This window comes from Macaca fascicularis, chromosome 16 (assembly GCF_037993035.2).
Source record: "Macaca fascicularis isolate 582-1 chromosome 16, T2T-MFA8v1.1".
NCBI classification, from domain to species: domain Eukaryota; kingdom Metazoa; phylum Chordata; class Mammalia; order Primates; family Cercopithecidae; genus Macaca; species Macaca fascicularis.
This window is the reverse complement of record NC_088390.1, coordinates 16,007,192-16,029,606: the sequence shown is the minus strand read 5'-3', so window position 1 is coordinate 16,029,606 and position 22,415 is coordinate 16,007,192. Positions and strand designations below refer to the sequence as shown.

General features: G+C 39.8%; 1 protein-coding gene across 3 annotated transcripts in view; it reads right to left on the bottom strand.

Moving 5' to 3' along the window:
• The window catches only part of ZNF624 (zinc finger protein 624), a 42,845-nt gene that overhangs the window by 3,982 nt on the left and 16,448 nt on the right, over positions 1 to 22,415 (bottom strand). For all 3 annotated transcript variants that reach the window (XM_065532815.1, XM_065532816.1, XM_074018632.1), the window contains 2 exons: positions 11,225 to 11,351; positions 10,128 to 10,223 (listed from right to left, as the gene is read on the bottom strand). In XM_065532815.1, the coding sequence (XP_065388887.1) occupies positions 10,128 to 10,223; positions 11,225 to 11,351 (223 nt within the window). The remainder of the gene's footprint in view (positions 1 to 10,127; positions 10,224 to 11,224; positions 11,352 to 22,415) is intronic.

The window sequence follows — 22,415 nt, the reverse complement described above, 5'->3', positions numbered from 1 at the left end:
TCAGCTGGGCACAGTGGCTCATGCCTATAATCTCAGCACTTTGGGAGGCCAAGGTGAGAGAATTGCTTGAGCTTAGGAGTTCGAGACCAGTCTGGGCAATATAGCAAAACACTGTCTCTACAAAAAAAATACAAAAATTAGCCAGGCATGATGGTGTGCACCTGTAGTCCCAGTTACTTGTGACGCTGAGGTGGGAGGATTGCTTGATTACAGGAGGTGGAGGTTGCAGTGAGCCAAGATTGTGTCACTACACTCTACCCTGGGTGACAGAGCAAGACTGACTCAAAAAAAAAAAAAACAGTGTTGCAGGAAGTCAGGGACCTCTAATGGAGGGACTGACTGAAGCCCTGGCAGAATGTGAAGATTTCATGGACATTTATCACTTCCCCAACCAATACTTCTGTGATTTCCTATGCCTGTCTTTACTTTAATCTCTTAATCCCACCATCTTCGTAAACTGATGATGAATGTTGCCTCAGGACCTTGTGATGATTGTGTTAACTGCACAAATTGTTTACAGAGCATGTGTGTTTGAACAATATCAAATCTAGGCACCTTAAGAACAGGATAACAGCGATTTTCAAGGAACAGGGGAGAGAACCTTAAAGTCTGGCTGCCTGTAGGCTGGGCAGGACAGAGCCATATTTCTCTTATTACTGAAAACAGGTAAGAGAAGTATCGCTGAATTCTTTCCCCAGTAAGGAATATTAATAATTAACAGCCCTGGGAAAAGAATACATTCCCAGGGAAGGCCTCTGAAATGGCCTCCCTGGGAGTGTCTGCCTTTATGCAGATGTAGATAGGGATGAAACATGCCCTAGTCTCCTGCAGCACCCCTGGCTTGCTAGGATGAGGAAATTCCAGCCTGGCAAATTCTAGTCAGACCAGTTCTCTACTCTTGAACCCTGTCAAAATGTTTATCAATGACAATGTGTACACAGCGGGACACAGAAGTTCATTAGTGATTCTAGTTTCGCCCTGACCTTGTGATCTCACCCTGACTTCCTGCCTTGTGATCTTTTGTTGCCCTTAAGCATGTGATCTCTGTGACCCACACCCTATTCGTACACTCCCTCCCCTTTTGAAAATCACTAATAAAAACTTGCTCATTTTGCAGCTTAGGGGGCATCACGGAACCTGCTGACATGTGATGTCTCCCCCAGACACCCAGCTTTAAAATTTCTCTCTTTTGTACTCTTTCCCTTTATTTCTCAGACTGGCCAACACTTAAAGAAATAGAAAAGAACCCATGTCAAATTATCGGGGGCAGGTTCCCCCAATAAAAAAGTCCATTTGTGGTTTAGACCCAACTATTTTAGATGGTATTCTTCAACTTTTGACAAGCTCAAACACTGTCATACTCTCCTGCTATTTACTCCACAAACCAGACATTAGTCCCCAACCATACTTTCTATTTGTCTTTTTTTTTTTTTTTTTTGAGACAGAGTCTTGCTGTGACACCCAGGCTAGAGTTCAATGGTGCGATCTCGGCTCACTGCAACCTCCGCCTCCTGGGTTCAAGCAATTCTCCTGTCTCAGCCTCCTGAGTAGGTGGGACAACAGGCATGTGCCACCACGCCCAGCTAATTTTTGTATTTTTAGTAAAGATGGGGTTTTGCCATGTTGGCCAGGCTGGTCTTGAACTCCTGACCTCAGGTGATCCACCCACCTCAGCCTCCCAAAGTGCTGGGATTACAGGCATGAGCCACCATGCTTGGCCTCTATTTGTTCTCATTCTTGATTGACTAGCTTTGTTGTGAGGGCTTTCTCAAATTTCACTGGCAGAATAGTTTATTCAAGTCTTTGTATATACCTTTTAATAAAACTTTTATGGAAAAAAACACTTTGATTTTCAAAAAGAGCTAAACAATAATCAAAAGTTAATATTTATACTTACTATTTCATATAGTGATAATTATTATTTAATTAAGGGTAGATTTAACAACTTTTTTATGGCCCTAAGAACTTTTCTGCCAGTTTGTTAAAAATTCATTACAGGCCGGGCGCGGTGGCTCAAGCCTGTAATCCCAGCACTTTGGGAGGCCGAGACGGGCGGATCACGAGGTCAGGAGATCGAGACCATCCTGGCTAACACAGTGAAACCTCGTCTCTACTAAAAAATACAAAAAACTAGCCGGGCGAGGTGGCGGGCGCCTGTAGTCCCAGCTACTCGGGAGGCTGAGGCAGGAGAATGGCGTAAACCCGGGAGGCGGAGCTTGCAGTGAGCTGAGATCCTGCCACTGCACTCCAGCCTGGGCGGCAGAGTGAGACTCCGTCTCAAAAAAAAAAAAAAAAAAAAAAAAAAATTCATTACAAATTACACTGTGGGATACTGGTCTTACAATGTGTTTGTGTATGCAATTTAATATTTTATTTTTAAGACACTTTAATGCTTTTTAAAACTTCTAATTCATTTTCAGGTAATTATGCCTCAATGTTTAAATATAAGTTCAATAAAAACTCTTGTTGATGGTAGAATGGTTTTATGATTTTTTTTTTTTTCGAGGCAGTGTCTCACTGTGTTGCCCAGGCTGGAATGCAGTGGCACGATCTCAGTTCACTGCAACCTCCACCTCCTGGGTTCAAGCGATTCCTGTGCTTCAGCTTCTGAAGTAGTTGGAATTACAGGCATGCACCACCACACCCAGCTAATTTTTCTTATTTTTAGTAGAGAAAGTATTTTGCTATGTTGGCCAGGATGGTCTCCAACTCCTGGCCTCAAGTGATCCACCCTCCTCGGCCTTCCAAAGTGCTGGGGTTACAGATGTGAGCCACTGTGCCCAGCCAATTTGATGATTTTAAAACTCATTTTTAAACAGTATGATTTGTCTACGTTATTTTACTTTATAACATTTAAATTAATATTTTGTCATGTTGTTGCTATTTATCACTCTTACTTTTAAATAGTTTTAATTAGTTTGAGCATATTTTTTGCTGTCATAGGATATTATATTGCCAATATCTGATAAAAGAAAACAAAACTTTTGCTGTCAGAAAAAAAGCTATAAGGCTGGGTGTGGTGGCTCATGCCTGTAATCCTAGCACTTTGGGAGGCTGAGGCAGGAAGACTGCTTGAGCCCAGGAGTTTAAGACCAGCTTGGGCAACACAGTGAGACCCTATCTCTACAAAAAGTTAAAAATGAGCTTGGCATGGTGGCACACACTTGTAGTCCTAAATATTTGGAAGGCTAAAGCTGGAGGATCCCTGAAGCCCAGGAGGTTGAAGCTACAGTGAGCTATGATCTACACTGCACTACAGCCTGGGTGACAAAGTGAAACCCTGTCTCAAATAAATAAATAAATAAATAAATAAAAGAAGGCCGGGCATGGTGGCTCATGCCTGTAATCCCAGCACTTTGGGAGGCCGAGGTGGGCGGATCACCTGGGCTCAGGAGTTTGAGACCAGCCTGGCCAACATGGTGAAACCCCACCTCAACACAAAAATTAGCTGGGTGTGGTGGACACGCTTGTAATCCCAGCTACTCAGGAGGCTGAGGAAGGAAAATTGCTTGAACCCGGTCAGGAGGTCAGGAGGCGGAGACTGTAGGGAGCCGGGATTGCACCACTGCACTCCAGCCTGGGCGACAGAGCAACACTCCATCTCAAATAAATAAATAAATAAATAAAATAAAAGAAGAAGAAAAGCTATAGAAAACATGTGTAGCACCAATTTGGAATTCAGAAACTAATAATAAATGTAAAAGGCCAAAAGAACATGAAGTTGGAAAGCAGAAAAATAATGAAAAACTTGCAAACATTAGAAAAGGAGACATCCAGGATAGGGTGAAAAGGTCTATCACAGATGTAACCAGAGTCCTAGAAGGTTAAAAAGAGAAGTGAGAGAGAATGGACAGAAGATAAGTCAAAGAAACAATGTATTAGAATTTTTTCACAACAGATAAAAAAAAAAACAAGTCACAAATCATAGAAGCCAAATGAATCTTCAGCATGAGAAAGATGAAGAAAACTATACTAAAGTATACAGTAGTAAAACCACTGAAAACTAAACTCTTAAAAGCAGCCAAAAAAAGAGAGACAGGGCCAGGAACGGTGGCTTACGCCTGTAATCCCAGCACTTTTGGAGGCCAAGGTGGGTGGATCACCTGAGGTCAGGACTTCGAGATCAGCCTTGGCCAATACAGTGAGACCCCGTCTCTACCAAAAATATAAAAATTAGCTGAGCATGGTGGTGGGTGCCTGTAGTCCCAGCTACTCAGGAGGCTGAGGCAGGAGAATCACTTGAACCCGGGAGGCAGAGTTTGCAGTGAGCTGAGATCACGCCACTGTACTCCAGCCTGGGCGACAGAGCAAGACTCCATCTCAAAAAAAAAAAAAAAAGAGACAGATACCCGGTTTTGTTTTTTGTTTTTTAAAAAAAAGAGAGTCTTGCTCTGTTGCCCAGGTTGGAGTGCAGTGGATAGGATTACAGGTGGGTGCCACAATGCGCGGCTAATTTTTGTATTTTTAGTAGAGATGGGATTTTGCCATGTTTCCCAGGCTTGTCTTGAACGCCTGACCCCAAGTGATCCACCCACTTCGGCCTCCCAACACCTAGTCAAAGACAGATGTCCTTTAACGAGCAACAATTAGATCAGAGGTTACAAATTATAACCAATTTGGCCCACTGTCTGTTTCTGTATAGCCAGCAAGATAAGAATGATTTTTTATATTTTATTAATTAATTTATTTACTTTCTTACTTATTTTGAGACCGAGTCTTACTCTGTCACCCAGGCTGGCGTGCAGTGGGCAATCTCAGCTCACTGCAACCTCCGCCTCCTGGGTTCAAGTGATTCTTGTGCCTCTGCCTTCTGAGTAGCTGGGATTACAGGCCAGTGCCACCATGCCTAGCTAAAATTTGTATTTTTAGTAGAGACGGGGTTTCACCATGTTGCCCAGGCTGGTCTCAAACTCCTGGCCTCAAGTGATCTGCCTGCCTTGGCCTCCCAAAGTGCTGGGATTACAAGCACGAGCCACCACGCCTGGCCAAATTTCACATTTAAAGTGGTTGAAAAATATATGAAAAGAATGATTCTGTGACACATTAAAAATGTATGAAATTCAAATTTCAGAGTCCATAAGTGAAGTTTTAGTGGAGCACAACCGCACTACTTAGTTAATGTGTTGCCTATGGATTCCTTGGTGCTAAAATGTCAGAGTGGAGTAGTTGCAGCAGAGAGTCCTTATGATCCAACAAAGCCGAAAATGTTGCTGCCTTGCCTTTTATATAAAAGTTTAGACAGATGGTTCACTTCTCAACAGGTTCTACATAAGACAGAAAACAACAAATGATACCTTTGAAATGCTGAAAAAATGTAACCGCAAATCTAAAATTCCAAGCTTACCAAAAATATCCTCCCAAAATGAAGGTCAAATGAAAATATTTTTAGAAAAAAAAAGAGAAGAGGCTAGGCATGGTGGCTCACGCCTGTAATCCCAGCACTTTGGGAGGTCGAGGCGGGCAGATCTCATGAGGCTAGGAGTTCGAGACTGGCCTGACCAACATGGAGAAACCCCGTCTCTCCTAAAAATACAAAATTAGCCTGGCATGGTGGCATATGCTTGCAATCCCAGCTACTCGGGAGGCGGAGGAAGGAGAATCGCTTGAACCTGGGAGATGGAGGTTGTAGTGAGCCAAGATCGTGCATTGCACTCCAGCCTGGGCAACAAGAGCAAAACTCCATCTCAAAAGAAAAAAATAAAAAAGAAAAACAAAAGAGAGTATGGCACAAGTATATCTGAGTAAAAGGAAATATTAAAGAGTGTTTTTTAGGCAGAAGAAAAATAATCTCAGATACAAGCTCAGCATTGAAAAAAACAAAGAGAGCCGGGCGCGGTGGCTCACGCCTGTAATCCCAGCACTTTGGGAGGCCGAGGCGGGCGGATCACAAGGTCAGGAGATCGAGACCACGGTGAAACCCCGTCTCTACTAAAAATACAAAAAATTAGCCGGGCGCGGTTGTGGGCGCCTGTAGTCCCAGCTACTCGGGAGGCTGAGGTAGGAGAATGGTGTGAACCCGGGAGGCGGAGCTTGCAGTGAGCCGAGATCGCGCCACTGCACTCCAGCCTGGGCGACAGAGCGAGACTCCGTCTCAAAAAAAAAAAAAAAAAGAAAAAAACAAAGAGAAAGGAAAGGCAAAAATGTGGGTAAGTTTAAATGAACATTGACTGCATAAAGCATAATAATAATATTTTACGTGATTTGACATATATAGAATTAAAATATATAATTTCAATAATGTATGTGAGGTTAAATGGAATAAGCTGTTCTAAGATTCTTAGGGAAAAACCTATATATAACTATTGAATCACGGATGCAGACTTTCATCTAAGGGTTAATCACTGAACAAATAATTTAAAATGTTATGATTACCAAGTGATCAGAGAGGGCAAATAGAACAATAAAAAGTGATAAATCTAAAGAAAGGCATGAATGGAAAGAAAAAGAATACAGAATGGGCAAAATGCTTTCACAGTTAAATGTAAATGTACTATGTATAAATAGACTGAACACTCCAAAAGACAGGAACTGTCAGATTGGTTAAAATATTAACAATAGGCCAGGCGCAGTGGCTCACGCCTGTAATCCCAGTACTTTGGGAGGCCAAGGCGGGTGGATCACTTGAGGTCAAGAGATCGAGACCAACCTGGCCAGCATGGTAAAATCCTGTCTCTACTAAAAATAGAAAATTAGCTGGACATGGTAGCAGATGCCTGTAATCCCAGCTACTTGGGAGGCTGAGGCAGGAGAATCACTTGAACCCAGGAGGCAGAGTTTGTGGTGAGCCGAGATTGCGTCATTGCACTCCAACCTGGGCGACAAGAGCGAAACTCAGCCTCAAAAAAAAAAAAAAAAAAAAAAAAAAAAATTAACAACATACTACTTATAAAATAAAGACAAAAAGTACAAGAATACACAGAAGGTGAAAGTGAGCAGATGAAAAAAGATATACCATACAAACAACAACCAAAAGAAAGATGCTGTAGTGATATTAACATTAGACAAAACAGACTTTAAGGCAAAAACCATTAAGAAATGAGATACTTCATAATGACAAAAGCCAATTTACCATAAAGATAACAATTATAACTTTGTATTTACATAATAACATAGCTTCAAATACAGAAAGAAAAAAATTAAATGAACTAAAAAGGAAACAAATGTATAGTCTCACTAGCAGACTTTAAAAAATCTTTCTCAACTGATAGAATAAGCTGTAAGTACACAGATTTTAACAACGTAATTAACAAACTTAATCTCCTGACACATCTAGAAATTATACTTAATACGTATAGGCTATAAATTTTTTTCAAGAGCACAAAATGCTTACAAAATTCTGCAAAGACTGACATAGTTCAGAGCATCTTGTCTGACCATAATAGAATTAAAGTTAATAAGATTGCTAGAAAATTCCCAAATGGCACAAAATTAAGAAAAACATTTAAAAATAACTGAAGGATAAAAGATATCACAATAGAAATATAACATATTTTCCACTCAAAAATTATGAAGATGCTACATAAAAAAGTGTGATACAGTTCTGATAGCACTAAACAATTAGAAAAGAACAGCTGAAAATCAATGATATAAGTTATCTAATTCAAGAGGTTAGAAAAGATCCACAAATTAAGCTCTAAGAATGGAATAAAATAATAAAGAACAGAAAGTAATAAAACTCAAACATACAAGAAAAAGGACTAAAAACAGTAATGTTTTTAAAAGCCAAGTAATGTCATGCATGGTGGCTCACATCTGAAATCCCAGCAATTTGGGAGGCCAAGGTGGGAGGATAGCTTGAGCCCAGGAGTTCGAGAACATCTAGGTCAACATAGTGAGACCCCTCTACAAAACATAAAAATCTTAGGTGGTGGTGTGTGCCTCTAATCCCAGCTATGTAGGAGGATGAGGCAGGAGGATCACTTGAGCCCAGAAGTTCGAGGCTGCAGTGAGCTATGATCATGCCACTGCATTCCAGCCTGGGTGACAGAATGAGACCCTGTCTCAAAGAAAAAAAAACAGTTGAGTAAGATTGATAAACTCTAGCAAGACTGAGTAAGATAAAATAAAGAAAACATAAAAAACCAGTATCAGGAATAAGAAGTGGCACATCACTTCAGATCCGTATAAACATTTAAATGATAAGCAGAAGATAGTATGCCAATAAATTTAAAAATTAAACAGAGCAATCCCTAAACATAATTTGCTAAACTAAAACAAAAAGAAATAGGAAATATGAAAAGTCCTAAGTACTGAAGGTATACAAGCTATAATTAAACACTTTTCCCAATAAAAGCTTCAGGCCAAGATGGCTTCCCTGGTGAATTCCACTACCATAAAAAATAACTTTCCCTCTCTCACAACTTTTTCTTCCCTCACCATAAGCTGATGATCTTGCCTCACATTTTAGAAAATATGGCAGCTATCATAATAGCGGCCTCAATCTTCCTGCCCTCAACTGACCTGCAGGTGCACCCATCTTCTCCACCTTTCTCAGTATTACAACACAGGAGGTGACCTCTCCACCTATTAAAGGTAAATCCCCCTTTCCATTCTAGATTTTATCTCCTTTAACCCTGTCAAACACTTTAGTCCTTCATCTTTGTCTTGCAACATCAATGTCGCTCTCTCCATTAAGGCGATCCTATCAGCACTCAAACATGTCATAGCAGCTCCCATCTCAAAAATAAAACAAGTGTTTTTTCTTGACTCCATTCTTTCCTTTAGCCACTGCTCCATTTCTCTTTCCCTCTTCACAGGGGAAAAAAAAGTCCCTCTCTAAAAAGTTATCTAAAACTATCTCTAATGTCTACTTTTCACTCAATCTTTTAAGCATAAATAATATCTGATATATAAAAATATGTAATGCATGTGTGGGTTGTTCATGGCATCATAATAAAATGAATCAGAATCTATTTATTTCTTTCCATCTCCACTACCATCACCCTAATCAAAGTTCCTCTCATCTCCTGGATAGACTATTGTAACAACCTTTTAACTTACTGCCTGCTTTATGCCTCAAGTTTAATCTCTATAAACAGGGTTATTTTCTAAAAACCCTGCAGTAAAATCTCTCTATGCTTTGGAACTCATTTAGATCATCTACAAAGCCCTGCACAGGCAGGCTCCTACATCTCTAATCTTATTCTGTACCAGTTTCCGCTCACTTTAGTCACAGCAGCTTCCTTTTGATTTCCAGAATACATGGCCTTCTTTGCTGTATCAGATCCTTTGCATTGTTGTTCCCTTAGCCTGGAATACTTCCCTTTTCCTCTTCCCCTCCCTGCTTCTTCTTCTGACCCTTCAGGTCTCAGCTCAAATGTCACCTCTTCAGAAGCTCCCCTGACCACGCTCTTTGAAGGTGTCCTCATCCCACCCCAGTTACTCTTTCCTATCTTCCAATTTATCTCATAGCTGGGAGGTTTGGCAACCACCATTTAGTTTGTTTTTATTTATTTGCCAAATTTCTGTTTCTCAAAATTTAATCTTCATGAAGGCGGGGACCTGGTCCATTTTATTAGGTGCTGTAGCCCTTGTACCTAAGCCAGTTCACAGCATATAGATGTATAATATTGATTAAATACATCAATACTATATTTTGATTCTCAACTGATTTCTTGTTTGTATTCTCAATTAGTTAAGAACCTGGAGGACAGGTGGTGGGTTCCTCCAAAGTTTCTGCAGCCTTGCAGGTGAAGAAAACTAAATAATGAGTAAATAAGTTTGCCTTAAGAGAAATCAGTGGGGACCCTTATGAAAGCATTTTCAGGCAAATGAAGGAAGAAATGTCAGATAATGGTGAAACAAATGAGAAACATAAAGTTAACTGGAGAAGATAGACCTGAAAGGGATATTTTGTGTATGTTTGAATGCAGAACAAAATAATAATTATGAAAAGCATGTCCCCAGGAAAGCAGAATAGGATGAGATGGTTCCCAAAAGTGGAGGACAGAGAGAGAGGATAAGAGAAGATGGGGGTGAGAGAGACAGGCAGCGAGATGGGGGATCTCTTCCTCTGAGACAGCTTTGAACAAATATATCTTTAAAAGTTTTTCAGATGTTGTGTTGAACATCCCCCTATAGTCTGTTACTTCAAATAAATCCCATCTTCGTGGTTCTGTTTAACTCACCAGGATAGGGAATTCTTGAAATTTCTCTCATTGTCACCCATGGTCCTTTCCCATTCTCCAAATGAGATATCATGTCTGGTTTGGAAACTGCAAGCCCTGTCCAGAGAAAAATAAACAGGATTTGATTGGAGCCATGAGCAAGAACTCCTGCCAAATTCAGTCTCAGTTCTTAATCTTCCATGCAGAATGACCATTACAGGAAGCTCTAGAGCCGCACTGTCCAATACAGTTGCCAGTTGTCACATATGGCTATTTAAATTTGAATTTAAATTAAATAAAATTAAGTAAAATCTAAAATTCAGTTCTTCAGACGGACTAGCCAAATTTCAAGTGCTCAAAGGGCACAAGTGAGGCTGGGTGCGGTGGCTCATGTCTGCAATCCCAGCACTTTGGGAGGCCGAGGCAGGCGGATCACGAGGTCAGGAGATCAAGACCATCCTGGCTAACACGGTGAAATCCCATCTCTACTAAAAATGCAAAAAATTAGCCAGGCGTGGCGGCGGGCGCCTGTAGTCCCAGCTACTTGGGAGGCTGAGGCAGGAGAATGGCATGAACCCCGGAGGCGGAGCTTATAGTAAGCTGAGATCGCGCCAATGCACTCCAGCCTGGGCAACTGAGCGAGACTCCGTCTCACAAAAAAAAAAAAAAAAAAAAAAAAAAATAGGCACAAGTGACTAGTACCTGCCATATTGTACAGTGATGTTTTAGACAATTAAAAAGACATCCCAAAGGAGCTCAACACTATGATTCTGGTTTGGTGGGATAACAGATTATGGGAATAATCTAGTGAGTTTAGAAAGAAATTGAATACATTTGTTTCTTTCTTCTAGAGGTACTGATAACTTCCATTTAAGGAAGTGACTAGAAAATACTTCGGTCCAAAATCTGTGGGGTTGTCAACAATCTCCAAGATTCCAGAGAAGAATGTTTCTTACTCTACAATGGGCAGATCATGTAGTTAAAAGTGAGGAATAGCATAACCCAACAATGTGCCCCTAAGATCAAGTACTTCAGTTAAATACTTTAGAGGCCTTTTATCTTTGGCAAACCCGGTCAAATGGGCAGATCAATCAACACAGAAGAGAAGTTATCCTTACCCAGGGAGACCAGATTCCTGTAATTCTCTAGCATCACATCCTTGTGCAGGTTCCTCTGTGTAGGGTCCATCAATCTCCACTCCTCCAATGTGAAGTCTATAGCCACATCCTTAAATGTCACTGATTCCTAAAACAATTACACTGTGATCATTTAGAGACTATACAATTAGACTTGTTAGGCAGAATTATACATAAAAAACTGGGGAAGAGCCCCAGAAACCAGAATCACCAAATGATTATGTAGGTCAACCAGTTCATCCCTTATAGGATGTATCAATCTCTCCAGTGACAAGAACTTGAAGCCATAATATGCTGCCTATATAATCTTCAGAGTTTCATCTGATAGCAGAATTTCTTTTCAGACCAAGTCTGGCTTCCTATCAATTATAAATATTGGCTCCACTATATTATCTGGAGTCAAACAGCATGGTTTCCTCCTTCCCTAGAAAGTATTTAAAATATTTGATAACAGCGAGCAGTTTCTACCCAAATCATCTTTCTTCCTTAAAACCCTGGCTTATCTAAAATATCAATTTTCTTTCAGTTCTAATCTATAGACTATGACTTACTAAAAGATATATTTTATCATTTGTATTATGGATATAGAATACTATAAGCTTTCTCTTTGAAAAAGAAAAATAAAAAGTCAAGGAACTTTGGGGAAGTTCTTTCGTCAGGATATGTACACATATTAAAAAATGGAAGACTAGGCCATAAACATTTTTAATGGTTACCTACTGGAGAAAAGAGGGAGCAGAGAGGACTGGAATGAAGGCTAGACTCCTTTGGCTGTTTGTTTTGTAGACTGGACTTTTGGACCATTTAAATACTTTATATTATAAATGAAATACAAATTTTAAAAAAATCCCTAAAAATTAAGAGTAACATGAAACCAGGTGGTAGCATACTCATTCACTAGAAAGGAACTATTTTGAGTGATTTTAATAGAGTAATTTTTCTGTATATACCTCACAAGATACACCCTGAGAAAAATAACTGCAAAATAAAAACAAAACCAAAATATTTTCAGTAAATAATCATATTAATTATAGTGACAGACATGCTATTATGTAACTGTTGTGTGTGTAGTGCTGGATAAAGCAAATCAGCATACTGATGCCATTGAGAACTAATACATTTGGTATGGGAGAAAGAAGACAGAAATGTACTATTGATAAGATTAGGTTAAAAACTCCATAGTTCTGAATTTGAATAGGAAGTATCACTATAGATTCATGAAGCATTTTAAGGGGGAAAAAATATTTCCTACCTTCAGCCACTGAAAAGGCGCAGAAACCATAACTAATAAGGTGGCATTATGCAAACCATACTGTAGGCTCTAAATATTACTTCCCCCTAAAAGGAACCAGGGCCTAGAACACCCTGACACATCAAAAAGCAAGGAAGCTAACAAAGACTACTAGGATCATATATAAGACACAGGAAACAACTTGAAGAGGCTTCCACTGGTGAATGATGTGACAATTTGAGCATCAATAAGGATAATAATTGTAATGGATTTAAAAAATATCTAATACAGTTATATTCATGATATATTATTTTAAAAATCTCATCTATCATTTTTGGAGAATACCTGGAAACTGGTAAGTAAAGAGAAAGAATCAAACTTTCATCCTTTCTTACCTATGCAAAGTATACATAGTTTGTATTATAATCAAACATAATTAAGTAGTTGATGAGGGAAGGTTTCCCTTTATGGAAGTACTGTAGCTAATAAATGAAGAAGGAACAAAAGAATTAGAACATCACAATTTGCAACTTCTAATGAATTAAAGAATCATCAGCAGCTGCTAACATAAAAGAAAGGCCTCAGTTTGATGGTGTACGTCTTCTTGTGGTATATACCAGCAATATGAAATGACATTGCTGAAAATATTTAAAAAAATCAAAATCTCAGCTGGGTGCAGTAACTCACGTCTGTAATCCCAGCACTTTGTGAGGCCAAGACAGGAGGGTCATTTGAGCCCAGGAGTTCAAGACCAGTCTAGGCAACATAGGAAGACCCCATCTCTACAAAAAATAAAATAGAATAAATTAGCTGGACATGGTGGTGTGTGCCTGTGGTCCCAACTACTTGGGAGGCTTATGTGGGAGGATCCCTTGAGCCCAGGAGGTCAACAAAGTGAGACCCTGTTTAAAAACAAACAAACAAACAAACAACGTCAAACTCTGAATCTGATCAAGGATCTAATAAACAATTTAAAGGCAATACAGATAGGGGCAGAGCGGCATGTTAAATAATTCCATGCGGATGTAATCAGTAAAATCCATACCTTGTGAAATTCTAAATTAATGCTGTCCAATAAAAATATAAAGCAAGCCATATAGGTGATTTTATATTTCTAGTAGCCACATTAAAAACAAAAAGAAACAAGTAAAATTAGTTTTAATAATGTTTTATTTAATCCAAATATATAAAATGTTATTTCAAAATGCATCAATACAAAAACTCTTAATGAGATAGTTTACGTTATCTTATCATACTGTCTTTGAAATCTGGTGTGTGTTTTAAATTGACAGACCATCTCAATTCGGACTAGTCATGTTTCAGGTGGTCCAGTGTCACATGTGGCTAGTGGCTTCTGTATTAGACAACATAGCTCTAAAGTACCAATAACCTGGTTTCTTTAATAAACAGTTACAAAGTGGTAAAAGAAAGAGGGGGAAACTTCTACATTAAAAGTGACCTAAGAGGCATATTAACCTGTTGGGAGCAAGTCCCCCAAAATCTGGCCATAAACTGGCCCCAAAACTGGCCATAAACAAAATCTCTGCAGCACTGTAACATGTTCATAATGGCCCTAACGCCCACGCTGGAAGGTTGTGGGTTTACTGGAATGAGGGCAAGGAACACCTGGCCTGCCCAGGGTGGAAAAACATATAAAGGCGTTCTTAAGTCACAAACAACAGCATGAGCGATCTGTGCCTTAACGACAAGCTCCTGCTGCAGTTAACTAATCCAACCTATTCCTTTAATTCAGACCATCCCTTCGTTTCCCATAAGGGATACTTTTAGTTAATTTAATATCTATAGAAACAATGCTAATGACTGGTTTGCTGTTAATAAATATGTGGGTAAATCTCTGTTCGGGGGTCTCAGCTCTGAAGGCCGTGAGACCCCTGATTTCCCACTTCACACCTCTATATTTCTGTGTGTGTGTCTTTAATTCCTCCAGCACTGCTGGGTTAGGGTCTCCCTGACCGAGCTGGTCTCCGCAAGTGGCGTCCATTCGTGGGGGCTCGAATCCAGGTCGAAGGGTCGCTGGAGCGATGGTTGGAATGGAAAAACTAAGCTGGAGGACACCCGAGTACTCTTAAAGCAATCCCCGTGGTGAGTGAGAAGGGAGCTCAGAAGCGTCAGGGTAACAATAGGACAAGTGTGGGTTCTGGTTCGTTTCACCTGGGAACTTTTTCACACTGATGAGGAGGAGGAAGGAGAGCATGGCAAAGTAACAGAAGAGGTTACAGAGCATGTTTATTTGCAGTTAAAGCTAAAGCGGCAAAGGAGGGAGAGGTTCATCCCTACCCTTCTGCACCCCTTCAACATTATTTTGAAGAAAAAGACCCTCCAGATCTTTCTTTTCTGGAGGACACTGGGTAAAAAGTAGTTGCCCCAGTGACTGTTTGAGCAGCACCTTGAGCAACTGCTCTTAGTTCTATTCAGGCAGGAATTCAGCAAGCTAGACGAGAGGGTGATTTAGAGGCTTGGCAATTCCCTGTTCGAATACACCCCCCAGATCAACAGGGAAATATTACAGTTACATTTGAGCCTTTCCCTTTTAAATTACTCAAAGAATTTCAATAAGCTATAAATCAATATGGACCAGGTTCTCCTTTTGTATTGGGACTGTTAAAGAATGTTGCTGTTTCTAGTCAGATGATACCTACTGACTGGGACGCTCTTACTCGAGCTTGTCTAACTCCTGCTCAATTCTTAAAATGTAAAACTTGGTATGCAAATGAAGCTTACATTCAGCCCGCTCACAATGCCCAGGCCCAACCTCAAATTAATATAACTGCAGACCAACTTTTGGGGGTTGGCGGCTGGGCTGGCTGAGGTGCACAAGTGGTCATGCAGGATGATGCCATAGAACAGCTTAGCAGAGTGTGCATTAGAGCTTGGGAAAAAATCACTTCAGGTGGAGAACAATACCCTTCCTTTAGTGCTATAAAACAGGGACCAAGAGAACTATACATTGATTTCACAGCTCAGTTACAGGAGTCTCTTAAAAAGATGATTGCAGATTTGGCTGCTCAGGATATAGTGTTGCAGTTACTAGCTTTCGACAATGCTAATCCCGATTGCCAGGCTGCTCTGCGACCTACCAGAGGGAAAGCACATGTAATTGATTATATCAAGGACTGTGATGGTATCAGAGGTAATCTGCATAAAGCCACTTTGTTGGCACAGGCAATGGCAGGACCGAGAGTGGATAAAGGAAATAACTCCATTTCCTGGAGCTTGTTTTAACTGTGGGAAGCATGGTCATACTAAAAAAGAATGTAGAAAAAATCAGCAAGTCAGGCTGCCAGATAGGGGAAAAAAGAAAACTGCTGATCCTGAAATATGTCCAAAATGTGAAAAAGGAAAACACTGGGCTAATCAATGTCACTCTAAGTTTGATAAAGAAGGAAACCCGATTTTGGGAAATGCCATGAGGGGCCTGTCCTGGGCCCCCTTATAAACCGGGGCATTTCCAGCTCAGGTCATTCCCTCACCCTTGTACAATGTCTGTCCTCTGCCACAGCCGGTGGTGCCACAGTAGATTTACGCTGCACAAAAGCTGTAAGCCTTCTGCCTGGGGAACCCCCGCAAAAGGTCTCAACAGGAGTCTGTGGACCCTTGCCGGGGGGACAAGAGGATTACTTTTAGGAAGGTCCAGTTTAAGTTTAAAAGGGGTACAAATACATACAGGAGTCATTGATTCAGATTACAATGGGGAAAATTCAAATTGTTATATCTACTTCTGTTCCCTGGAAAGCAGAGCCAGGAGAGCATATAGCACAGCTCCTGATTGTGCCATATGTGAGAATGAGAAAAAGTAAAATTAAACAGATAGGAGGATTTGGAAGCACAAATAAACAAGGCAAAGCAGCTCATTGGGTAAATCAAATTACTGATAAACGCCCTACCTGTGAAAGAACTATTCAGGGAAAGAAATTTAAAGGTTTGGTAGATACAGGAGTGGACATTTCAATCATTTCTCTACAGCACTGGCCGTCCACATGGCCAATTCAACCTGCTCAATTTAACATAGTTGGAGTTGGTAAAGCCGCCGAAGTATATCAAAGTGATTATATTTTGCATTGTGAAGGGACTGATGGACAACCTTCACAGGGACTATTCAACCAATTATAACTTCTGTACCTATAAATTTATGGAGAAGAGATTTATTACACCAATGGGGAGCACAAGTTCTAATTCCAGAACAATTATATAGCCCTCAAAATCAACATATGATGCATGAAATGGGGTATGTCCCTGGTACGGGACTAGAAAAAAAAATTGCAAGGTTTAAAAAGTTCCTGCCAAAGATTAGGATATGGCAGCCACTGGGTTAGGGTCTCCCCAACTGAACTGGTCTCGGCATTAACCAATTACACCATATGAATCAACTGGGAAGACAAATACCAAATGAGTATTTGATGAAACAAAGGCTCGGTGTTCATTTTTTAGCTGTAATAATAGTAATATTATATAACACTAACAGTTTTAAAAATTGTCAATCAGAGATATATAATAAAATAGATTAAATAATATAATGCTTTGTATTTATATCAAAATAATTAGTGAGAGAAGGGTTACAGATGAAATGTGATTGTTCATGGGTTAACTGGTTAAGAGGGCAATAGGTTAAAGGGATTCAAACTACTCTCCACTTCTGTGACTATAATGCTTATCAAGTATCAGAGACTGCTCTAGGGGCTTATAATGTATTGAATGAATCATCACAATAAGGAAGGTGCTATTTACAAATAAGGAGAGTGAGGCACAGAGATGTTAGGTGTCTTGCCCAAGGTCAAAGAAGCAGAAGAGTCTAGATTCAAATCCAAGCAGTCTGTATTGAGAACTCCAGCTTGTAACCTTGTTATCATTCTGATCCAGGGCTCTTAGAGCCCTGAGTAGCTGACTACTCAGGCAAAGAAGTCAACTTAGATCATATCTGGCTAAGGTCTGTTCTAGATCAGAAGAAAGATTTCCTCTGGGGTGTTTTTCTACCACTTAGATATGTATGCTTGTCATACATGTCTTATGTATACATATCCCTTTGGCGTTTTCAACCTTTAGGTTTTTGAAGCATGTTTTAGATAATACTGCTAATAAAAAAACATGGCAAATGTAGGAGATGATGAGTTCATAAACTTTATTGTTAATCACTTGACATGTGTGTAATTCAAACTGTAACCAATGTACTGGGTTTTGTTTTCTTTTTCCACCAAGAACTCAGCCCCAGGAAAAATCTGAAAAGGCCCTCATTTCTCATCTATGGTTTACCTTGAGGCTCTGTACAAGCAAGAAGTGACTAAGTCAGAGTTGTAACCTGCCTGCCTAAGAGGAAAATGTATGCCCAACACATACAAAGATCCCTCTGGCAGTTGCTGAAGACTTACTGGTTTAAGGCATAAAGAAATCTGTCTAATCATTAACTAATCACCATGTTAACCAAGCAGATATTTTAGTGGCTATACATGATAAAGAATACAGACTTTACAGATTGGTTCAGGAAAGTTTCTAAACAAAAATAGCAGCAGTGCCACCAACAACTGCAACAACAAACCCTAGAGAGGAGAGAATCTGATTTCCAGAGTTGCCACATTATATTATTTAAAATAACTAACTGGTTTTCAACAAAAAATTATTAAAACACACAAAGAAACATGAAAGCATGGACCCACACACAGTAAAAAATAAAGCATCAATGGAAACTACCTCCAAGGAAGTCAAGATGTTGCACTTATTAAACACAGACATTAAGCCTGCTATTATAAGTATGTTCAAAGGCCTAAATAAAACCATGTATAAAGATTTAAAATAAATTGTGAGAATGATATTTCACTAAATGGAAATTTTGGAGTTGAAAAGTATAATAATTGAAATAACTGTATCAGTAAAACATAACAAATTTAAACATATACTCACCTAACAAAACAGTCCCATAATATAGGAAGCAAAAATGTATAAAAAGAAATACAAAGTATCCAGATAGGAAAGGACAAAGCAAATTTCTATTTGCAAATGATATAATCTCTCTATACAGTTAATGTTATCTTGCATATAAAAAACCCTAAGAAACCCAGGCATACACACACATAATTTAGTTCTATTAGAACTAATAAGCTAGTTCAGCAAGGTTCAGGATACAAGATGTGTGTGTATAAATCAATTACTTGTATACACTACCAATAACTATTTCGAAAAGAAATTAAGAAAAAAAATCATTTATAACAGCAAAAATAAGAAAACACAGGAATGAAGTTAACAAAAGATGCGTAAAACATGCACACTGAAAACTATAAAACTACAAAACTGAAAGAAATTAAAGAATACATAAATAAATGGGAAGACAACCCATGTTGAAGTATGGAAGACTTAATCTTGCTAATACAGCATTACTCTCCAAATTGATCAACAGATTCAACACAAGACTTACGCAAATTCCATCTGGCTTTTTTTTTCTGAAATGGAAAAGCTGATCCTAAAATTCATTTGGAAATGAATTTGTTTTTCAAAACAATATTGAAAAAGAAGAGAGCTGAGGCACTCATACCTTCTAATTTCAAAACTTACTTCAAAGGTACTTTCAAAACTTACTTCAAAGGTACTTTCAAAACTTACTTCAAAGCTACAGTGCTCAAGACAGTATGGTACTGACATTAGGACAGACACTTCCATCAATGGAATAGGACTGACAGTCTAGGAATAAATCCCTACTATAATGGTCAGTTGGTTTTCAATAAGGGTACTAAGACAATGAGTAGAGAATAGTCTTTTCAACAAACAGTGCTCAGACAACTGAATATTCACATGCCAAAGAATGAAGTTGAATCTCTACCTCAGACCATAAACAAAACTTAACTCAAAATGGATTATAAACCTAAATGTAAGTAGTAAAACTATAAAACTGTAAGAAGGAAAGAGGAACATCTTCATGACCTTTGATTTGGCAATGAATTATTAGATATAACACTAAAAGCACAATAGACAAAAGACAAGAACAGATCATTTGGACTTCATCAAAATTAAAAACTTCTGTGCTTCAAGGGACATCATTAAAAACTCAAAAAGGCAACCAAAGAATGTGAGAAAATATTTACAAACCATTTATCTGAAAAGGGATTTGTGTTTACATATAAACAAATAACCCAATTAAAAAATGGTCAAAGGATTTGAATAGATATTTCTCCAAAGGAGATATACAAATGGCCAATAAGTATGCTCAAGAGAAGATGCTCAAAGTCCTTAGTAATTCGGAAAATAAAATCCATAAGATACAGTAAGATACCACTTCACTCCCAATGAGATGTGTATAATAAAAAAAGCCAGACAGTATTAAGTGTTGTTGAAGAAGTAGAGCAATTGCAACACTCATACATTGCTGGTGGAATGTAATATGGGGCAGCTGCTTTGGAAAGCAATCTGACAGTTCCCCAAATGGTTTAACATAGAATTATCATATGATCCAGGAAAATTCCAATCTTAGGTATATACCAAGAGAAATGAAAACATATGCTCACACAAAAACATATACACAAATGTATTAGCATCATTATTAATTGCCCCAAAGTGGAAACAACTCAAATACTCATCAACTGACAAATGGATAAGCAGTACGTGCTATATCCATACAACTGGAATATTATTTGGCCACAAAAAGGAATACAGTACTGACACAAGCTACAACACACATAAGCCTTGAAAATATTATGCTAAAATGAAAGAAGATAGTCTCAAAGGAGCACATATTATATCATTCCATTTATATGAAATGTCCAGAATAGGCAAATCTATAGAGATGAAAAGATTAGTGGTTGTCAGAGGCTGTAAGGAGGGGGAATTGAGTACTGCTAGTGGGTATGGGGTTTCTTTTTGAGGGTGATGGAATGTTCTGGAATTCCACACAGGGATGGTTATCTGTGAATATATTTAAAAACCACTGAAATGAATACTTTATGAATTTTATGATATATGAATTACACCTTAGTAAAACTGTCATTAAAAATACTGCCAGAGCTGGGCGCGGTGGCTCAAGCCTGTAATACCGGCACTTTGGGAGGCCGAGATGGGCAGATCACGAGGTCAGGAGATCAAGACCATCCTGGCTAACACGGTGAAACCCCGTTTCTACCAAAAAATACAAAAAACTAGCCGGGCGAGGTGGCGGGCGCCTGTAGCCCCAGCTACTCGGGAGGTTGAGGCAGGAGAATGGCATAAACCCGGGAGGCGGAACTTGCAGTGAGCTGAGATCCGGCCACTGCACTCCAGCCTAGTGACAGAGCAAGACTCCGTCTCAAAAAAAAAAAAAAAAAAAAATACTGCCAGAAGGGCAGTTTCAAGATGGCCAAATAGGAACAGTTCCAGTCTACAGCTCTCAGCATCAGCAACGCAGAAGACGGGTGACTTGTGCATTTCCAACTGAGGTACTGGGTTCATCTCACTAGGGCTTGTCAGACAGTGGGTGAGGGTCAGTGGGTGCAGCCCAACAAGTGTAAGCCGAAGCAGGGCGAGGCATCACCTCACTTGGGAAGCGCAAGGGGTCAGGGAATACCCTTTCCTACCCAAGGGAAGCTGTGACAGACGGCACCTGGAAAATCAAGTCATTCTCACCTTAATACTGTGCTTTTCCAACGGTCTTAGCAAATGGCACACCAGGAGATTATATCCCACACCTGGCTTGGAGGGTCCCACACCCACGGAGCCTCGCTCATTGCTAGCACAGCAGTCTGAGACTGAACTGCAAGGCGGTAGCAAGGATGGGGGAGGGGTGCCCGCCATTGCTGAGGCTTGAGTAGGTAAACAAAGTGGCCAGGAAGCTTGAACTGGGTGGAGCCCACCACAGCTCAAGGAGGCCTGCCTGCTTCTGTAGACTCCACCTCTGGTGGCAGGGCATAGCTGAACAAAAGGCTGCAGAAACCTCTGCAGACTTAAATGTCCCTGTCTGACAGGTTTGAAGAGAGTAGTGGTTCTCCCAGCACGGAGTTTGAGATCTGAGAACGGACAGACTGCCTCCTCAAGTGGGTCCCTGACCCCCGAGTAGCCTAACTGGGAGGCAACCCCCAGTAGGGGCAGACTGACACCCCCCACGGCCGGGTACCCCTCTGAGATGAAGCTTCCAGAGGAATGATCACGCAGCAACATCTGCTGTTTAGCATATTTGCTGTTCTGCAGCCTCCGCTGCCTGATACCCATGCAAACAGGGTCTGGAGTGCACTTCCAGCAAACTCCAATAGACCTGCAGCTGAGGGTCCTGACTGTTGGAAGGAAAACTAACAAACAGAAAGGACATCCACACCAAAATCCCATCTGTACATCACCATCATCAAAGACCAAAGGTAGATAAAACCACAAAGATGGGGAAAAAAACAAAGCAGAAAAGTTGAAAATTCTAAAAATCAGAGCGCCTCTCCCCCTCCAAAGGAACACAGCTCCTTGCCAGCAACGGAACAAAGCTGGATAGAGAATGACTTTGACGAGCTGCAAGAAGGCTTCAGAAGATCAAGCTTCTCCAAGCTAAAGAAGGAAGTTTGAACCCATCGCAAAGAAGCTAAAAACCTTGAAAAAAGATTAGACGAAAGGCTAACTAGAATAACTAGTGTAGAGAAGTCCTTAAATGACCTGATGGAGCTGAAAACCATGGCACGAGAACTATGTGACGAATGCACAAGCTTCACTTGCCGATTCGATCAAGTGGAAGAAAGGATATCAGTGATTGATGATGAAATGAATGAAATGAAGCAAGAAGTTTAGAGAAAAAAGAGTAAAAAGAAATGAACAAAGCCTCTAAGAAATATGGGACTATGTGAAAAGATCAAATCTACGTCTGATTGGTGTACCTGAAAGTAATGGGGAGAATTTAACCAAATTGGAAAACATTCTGCAGGATATTATCTAGGAGAATTTCCCCAACCTAGCAAGGAAGGCCAACATTCAAATTCAGGAAATACAGAGAAC